We start from the raw sequence: 7,327 nt of genomic DNA, 5'->3' as shown, positions 1-7,327 counted from the left end.
CTATGATGAAATCATTACTAGACAAAAACTTTCTAACAAAGGATAAACAGAAATTTAACTTAGTTCTATCAGTTGTATTAGCATTGTGACATTATTAAACATGCTGTTTGTGAGTTTGAAGCTCACACGCTCTCTCTCTCTCTCTCTCTCTCTCTCTCTCTCTCTCTCTCTCTCTCTCTCTCTCTCTCTCTCTCTCTCTCTCTCTATCTATCTCTCTCTCTCTCTCTCTCTCTTGCAGTGAGAAATAAACACTCACCAAAAAACCTCATAACAAAATTTGCTTTCAAATCAATTCAGCTCCAATAGACAAACACAGGTGAAAAAATAACTAGCCTTTTGGCTGTAATTCTGCTTTGTCATCTCTCTATATTTATAGTTTATCTGTAATCTGATTACTGGCCTTTTTATAACTGTAACAGAGCACAATTACCTATTTTGTCACGTTTCATGCCAAACTACTCTAAATGACTTTGTTTCCAGCTAAACCACTGAAAGGCTGGTGTAGCATTTATAGTTTGAGCATTCTTGTGGTGCTACACGTGAGTTTATACAACTCTCCTGACTACCTGAACCAGAACTGAAGTCTGATTTGACCTCATTTTGATCTATTTTTACATAAACTAAAACCACATAAACCGAGCCCCTCTCTGTATTGTTTTCAGTGGAGCTCACAACTCAGCTAAATTCATTGCAGTTCGAACTATAATAAGAAATTTGTTTGGACTTAATTGATAAAGGGGCTCGTTTCCCACTCTACTCGCCTATATTCGTGTTTGGCGTTTGTTGTTCATTCTTACGATGCGCAATAGTTAAGCATGTATTGTGTGTTCAGCTGGTGAAATACGACAGAAGGTGAATGTGGAATATCACGTGTGTTATTAGTTACAAAAACTGGAGGAGAGTAAACCCCAATCCATCTAAAGCTAAGATCTACAGCCTGAACAGAGGTCCAATTAAACCCTGAATTTGTAGTAACGAGAGAAGTGTTGACTGACTGGCCTTCCTCTTCCTCAGATGAGGCGTGTTTTGGGAAAGGTGTGCTGAGGGAGGAGTATTTTCTCACAAACTTCCTGATTTCCCCTTTTGATTTCGACACACTTGGGCGGCTTATAGGAAATGGCGTCGAGCATTGGTAAGAATCCAATTCCTACAAAACTGAATTAATTAAACATCATGCAGAATATTCGACTTAGATCACCTTAAATTCTGTACTCAAAAAAATAGGTATGGCTCTGTTACTGGGGCAGGACCCCTCTTGTCACTGTGGTGGTAGCCTCAGGGGTACATCTCAGTACCTTTAGTCAGGGAACATAACTTTACCAGAATCCACTGACATGATATTTTCTAAGTTGTACTGACTCCACACACCTCGTCTCGTCTCCAGGCTTTTTGTTTTAATGCTCTTATTTAAAACGTTTGGTTATGAAAAGGTACAAACATCTACTTTTCCACTGGGAAAAACTCATGTAAGGCACACCACTGGACCTTAACACCACTGTTGAACCTTTGAGGGTACACTTACATCGCTTGTACCTTGATAAATGAATCACGTACCTGCATAGTACCTTTATTTCTAACAGTGTGAATGATGTGTGGAAATAAGATACAGTCTGCAAAGTTAGAGAAGTGACAGACCTTCAAGCTCAAGCAAATGTGAAACAGTCGTTCTCTAACACAACATTACAAACAGCTGTGAAAGCAGTCAGGAGGAGAAAGAAATGGAATTTAAACTTCAGTGCAAACTGGAAAGACTGAACTTGATCAAGCACAACAGAAAAAGTATAAAAGTGAGTATATGTGTAACTAAAGGGAACATTTGGCATTGCTCATGGTGATCTTAGGCCTCTGCGCGGCTGCTGTTGCTGTTGTCTTGATTCCAGGCTTTCATGTTATTTTTTATGCTTAAAGAAGTTCTGTTATGAAAAGGTACAAACACTCATTGTTTCTGTGATTCCAAGAGAGCCAGCTTTTTTTTCCAGATATCCACCTGCTCTGCTTACAGCAGTTTAGCTTCGCCCATTCATGCTTGAAAGAAGTATTTAATTCTGGCCTGAGGCGCAAAGCAAAGCAGCCAATCAGAACACATTCACCATTACATAAGCCAGTCTTAAAGGCACAGTAACAAACACACAGCCTGTTTAATTCTAAGGGGTAACAGGTTAAAATTAATTTTGGTCATCATAGAAATCACTACAGCAGGATTATATAGACCAGCAGCAGGATATGTAGTAAAGCTACATAGATAAAAACAAAATGAATGAATTAATAAATTCATTTAAAAACATCATAAAAGGGGGACAAGTATAATAATAAATATTTTTAATACAGCAATATTAAAGGGGGTATGAAGGTAGGTCCTCAGAATTTACAGTCAGTTGAAATAGTTTTGCATTATTCTTTATCTTTATATTATACAGAGTAAGAAGGGTTAACAAGCAATTACATGTTCTTGTCCTTGAAGTGTATTTGTAAGCAATAATCATAACAAAAATATAAGTAAAACTAAAAAAGATAAATACGTGCTGATGAATCAGTTTTAAAATCTGAACATAGATGTATAAAATGCATAAACAGAAAAAGACTACAATGGGTATTGTTTTGTCATGTCATCACTGCAAAAAGCTATAGAATATCTATTCATATACAATAATAATAAATATTCTGCTCTTTGATTATCTGATATAGAAATATTCTCATTCAAATTTAATCTTTGTCTCAAAAAATTCTTCAGGTGATTCTTTAGGTTGGATAAATGTATCTTTAGATTCTTCCTCACATTTAATTATACATAAATACATATAACCAAATAACGAAATGTCTCTTTGGAGCCAAACAGTTAAGCAGTGTCTCCAGATATTTAGGGGTTGTACAGGTTTATTACATTTAGATCAGTGAGTATCCAGATATATCAAGGCTGATTAATCATGAATATCATGTTCTTGCACTAGAGGGGAGTCATGGACTGTTAAGAGTTCATACTTTTAGAAGCTCTTTGTGTGTTTAGTCTAGCAGTTTAATGTTGGTGTGTTACTGGACACTGCTCGTTTGGCCCCTTCGCTATTTGAGTGATGTGAAATGATAGCGGTTGTGGGTGGAGTGACGCAAAGCGTGTGTGCCATTGAAAATCAGTGCAACACTATTTTGAACCCATTTTGGTCCAAAATGTACTATTTTACAAAATGTCCTTATTATTATTATTGTTGTTGTTATTGTTGTTGTATTTGTTATTATTATTATATTGTTGTTGTTAATGTTGTTTTGTTTCATAGGAATTATTATCAAAATAAATAATTTTATGAATAATTATTTTTAGTGTATTTCATATTTGTTATTATTTTATAAAAGTCATTGGAGACTTTAAAATATTTTTCTAGCCTTTGCAGTGCTGTCAGTTTATGCAGCTCTTTAAAGGAATTATTGGAGTTTTATCATATAAGCGCTTAAATAATAATAAAAATATAGAAATAATCATTATTAATAATGTTTATATTTGTTAATAATAACAATGACAAAAACTATTATCAATTGAAAATATTACATGCACATTTTAAGGCTGAGAAAATGTATGTATGTATGTATATATATATATATATATATATATATATATATATATATATATATATATATATATATATATATATATGTAAAGAAGGGGTGATGAAACACAGTGGTAAACATGCCCCGTCCCAACTTTTTAGAGACATATTACTGGCATCAATGTTAAAATGGGTAAATATTTTTTGAAAAACTATACTTCTCGAAAAAGTACAACATTTCAGTTTCAACACTTGAAATGTTGTTTTGGTACTATTTTCACATAAAAATAGAGTTTAAATGATTTGCACATCATTTTTTTCTACATTTGGCAGTGTTCCTAATTAGCTGGAAATGGGATTGCATTATTTATTTATTTCTTCAATTATTATAAAACATATTACTGGACATTATTTCAAGATGAAGGATTTTCTAATATTTGTTGTTGTTAAAAAAAAAACCTCATACAAGATTTTAAAATACCAGGCCCACCATTCTACCCATAAAATAAAGTCCTGGAATATAAATGTAGAAAAGCAGTGGTCTTCCTCCATTAGGGAAATATTATGCTGCTGTCAGTGGACATGCGACTCTTAAAGGCAATGAGATGGGTTGATCCGATTGGCTGTTGCTACCACGTCTTTTGACAATATATTCACGCTAACTCCGCCCCTGTTTACAGTAACTCTGGGCTGAGTTAGAGCTTTGCTTATCAGGCAGGAACCTACTAAAAATCAATCTGCCACGCCCACGACCGCCCAGACGCGCCAGTGTTGCTATTTACACCTTATTTTTGCTCTTGTGCCATGATCACTTAAAAAATCCCCTAGTCTTCATTTTGAGCATTCATTCAACTCCAGGGAACAATCACATAAAGCATTATGGAGTGCATTTGGGAAGATTTATTGATTTAAGTGTGAGTCTATCCATTCAGGCCAAGGAATGTGTTTATATGTACGGAATAATACTGTAAATTAGGCTGTGTAATGCTACATAACGTTATCTTAAACTTAACATTAATATTAACACCAGTGTTTTGTCACAGATCCATCACACTCTCAGCGAAGGAACAGTATGACTGAACCTCCTGAAAGTAAGTTACATTAAATGTGCTTTCTGAGTTTTCTCTGTTTTTTTCACATTACATTGCAATGTTTGTAGTAAATTTGGATATTTTTAAAATATATATTCTATACTACATATTCTAGATCAGGTGGTCATGGAAAACATATAACAGTATTATGCTCCACTGACTATAAGAACAGGCTTAGAAATCATGGAAGCAAAATGCAAGTTTGTGTACAGCAAACAAATAATGTACTGTTTGTTTCATTTAACACGAAAGTTGAATTCATACAGAGAGATATTTATAAGTAAATAAATTAGGATGACAGAACTCATGTGGTCCATTTTCCCCTGTTTATTATCTAGTTTCTGATCTGAGGATTGTCCTGCTGGGCAAGAACAGCTCAGAGATCAGCAGAGTGGGAAACTTCATCCTGAACAGAGATGCGTTTGATACTGAAGCTCCTTCTCCTTCAGTAGAGCAACACAGTGAGAGGGCCAGAGAAAATGTGGGGGGAAGATACATCACCCTCATCAACACTCCTCACCTGTTTGACCCCTGTCTCTCACAGGATCAGCTCACAGTTCAGGTTAAAGAGTGCATGTCTCTGTGTGCTCCTGGACCTCATGTTATAGTGCTGGTTCTACAGCCAGATGACTTCACAGAGACAGACAGAGACAGACTGTATCACATCCTCTACTCTCTGTCTGATGAGCCTCATAAATACACCCTGACACTAACAACACAAACTCTGCCATCAGGTATCACTGAAGATCCTGTTCAGGAGGACATCATACAAAAGATCGCTCAGTGCAGCAACAGACATTTTGAGTTTAGCAGTGAATGCAGTCGTTCTGATCTAATGGAAGTGATGGAGAAGATCTTTGATGAAAATGGAGGAAGCTACTTTAAGTGGGACGAATATGAGGAGGCTAAACTTGTAGACCTTCCTGAATCAATGCTACCTGAATCAGTCAAGAGTAACAAAGAGCAGGTCACTGAGCTCCCAGAGGAGATAGACAGAAGGAAGAGGGAGGAAGAGGAGAGAAAACAGAGAGATGATGAGCAAAGACGAATGGAAACTGAGAGAGAGGAGAGTTTGAGCATGGAAGAGAGAGTTAGGACAGAGACAGAGGAGAGATTCCAGGTGATGAGAGCTATGAGGCCAAATAATAGATCTGCTTGTCATATCATGTAAACTATGTTTTGTGGGGGTTATCAACAGTGGTGGACAGTAACTAAGTAAATGTAATTAGTTTCTGTACTTAAGTTGTTTTTTATTGTATCTGTACTTTACTGAAGTTTTTCCATTTTGGGCGACTTCTTACTTTTCATTACTACATTTCAGAGTCTAATATCTTACTTTTTACTCCACTACATTTTGATAAATCTGTCGTTCCTTTTGGTTTCTGTGTGTATAAAAACGTAACATGTCGAAACAAAGAAGCGCAAAGCCAGAGCACCAATCAGGGCACAGTGGTCACTTTGTTCTGAGCTTGCTTTTACCTGTTGGTCATATCGGCCCAGTGCAGCACACGGTTCAACGTCATATACATCGACCTAAATGATGAACTAACCTAACTTTGTGTAAATAGACCACAATATAGAAATATGTACACATACGCAGTTTGACTGGCACGTTTCTTTTTTTCTGAATTCACACAAACACTTTCATTTTATAGTAAATTAGTTTGGGTTAGTTTATGTTTATGAACAGACGCCTACAGATCAACACAGTAAAGGAAAACTTATTTGTGATTCTGAGTTTAAAGCCAGTTTTTATTCAACTTGTAACTAATTTATACAGTAATCTTAAACTGAAACTTTGCTTGTGTGTAAAAGTGATTTCAGATCCACTCAGTTCTCCCTGATGGAAACTGTTTACCTTCAGTGTTTTGTGCTTATGATCATTTTAATAGACGTCAGCATCACTAATTAATGACGTTCTATTAAAAGACTGGATTACCAAGAGAGACGCTGGAGGATTTTCACCTGAAATGAGTTCATGAAGTGAGTCTTGTTATAAAAATGATAACAGGACATCAGAGCCATAATTAATCTTTTAGTACTTTTACTTTATACTTAAGTACATTTGAAGGCAAATACTTTTGTACTTTTACTCAAGTTGAGGTCTAGAGTAAGGACTTCTACTTTTACTGGAGTAATATTTTACCTTGGGTGTCTCTACTTTAACTTCAGTACATGACTTGTGTATTTCATCCACCTCTGGTTATCAATTGAAAACTAGAGATCAAAAACTTTTTCTTCAAATTATAATAAAGAAGGCAATGGGCCACAGTTCTGTGTTTGTTTCCTCTGAGTTTTTCAGTATTCACAAGAGAAGATCCAAGGGTGGGGCCACAGAGACACTGTAGAAATTTGGCCCCAATACTATACCTGACAACTTCAGGCTGTGAAAAAGAGGGAGATTTTTCAGGGTATCAGGAAAGCCACCCCACCTGTTTTAATAATGTTGGTTTCTCCCTTCTGTGCTCTATGCTAAAGCTAACATTTCATAATTAACATAGTGCACTATGTTGCAAATGGGGAACCACCACAGGTTCAGTCTTAGTTTATCTAATCAAACTTTCAGTAAATTAGCTGTGCTGCTAATGGTATTTAACAAATCCATGCAAAGGCTGGAGTGCAATGAAAGGTTTTTAGGTTACAATTCCACCTTCTGCTGCAAGACATCATTACACCCTTAAAAAGATCGTTTACAACTGA

General features: G+C 35.9%; 1 protein-coding gene across 1 annotated transcript; it reads left to right on the top strand.

The window, feature by feature from the left end:
* The first annotated feature begins 1,090 nt into the window (after positions 1 to 1,090).
* On the top strand, positions 1,091 to 5,824 carry LOC108438292 (GTPase IMAP family member 9-like). Its single transcript, XM_017716023.1, has 3 exons — positions 1,091 to 1,132; positions 4,580 to 4,627; positions 4,966 to 5,824. The coding sequence occupies exons 1-3, from the start codon at positions 1,117 to 1,119 to the stop codon at positions 5,796 to 5,798; spliced, it is 897 nt and encodes a 298-aa protein (XP_017571512.1). The 5' UTR covers positions 1,091 to 1,116; the 3' UTR covers positions 5,799 to 5,824.
* Positions 5,825 to 7,327: the final 1,503 nt, after the last annotated feature.

This window comes from Pygocentrus nattereri, chromosome 1 (genome assembly GCF_015220715.1).
Source record: "Pygocentrus nattereri isolate fPygNat1 chromosome 1, fPygNat1.pri, whole genome shotgun sequence".
In the NCBI taxonomy this organism is placed as follows: domain Eukaryota; kingdom Metazoa; phylum Chordata; class Actinopteri; order Characiformes; family Serrasalmidae; genus Pygocentrus; species Pygocentrus nattereri.
Note: the sequence above shows the minus strand (reverse complement) of the source record. Positions and strands in the feature narration are given on the sequence as shown.

What these genes read in the sequence shown, in the direction of transcription:
- LOC108438292 (XM_017716023.1), top strand. An exon ending in TATGACTGAACCTCCTGAAA is followed by an intron (nt 4,628 to 4,965) that starts GTAAGTTACATT and finishes TTTATTATCTAG; the next exon opens with TTTCTGATCTGAGGATTGTC.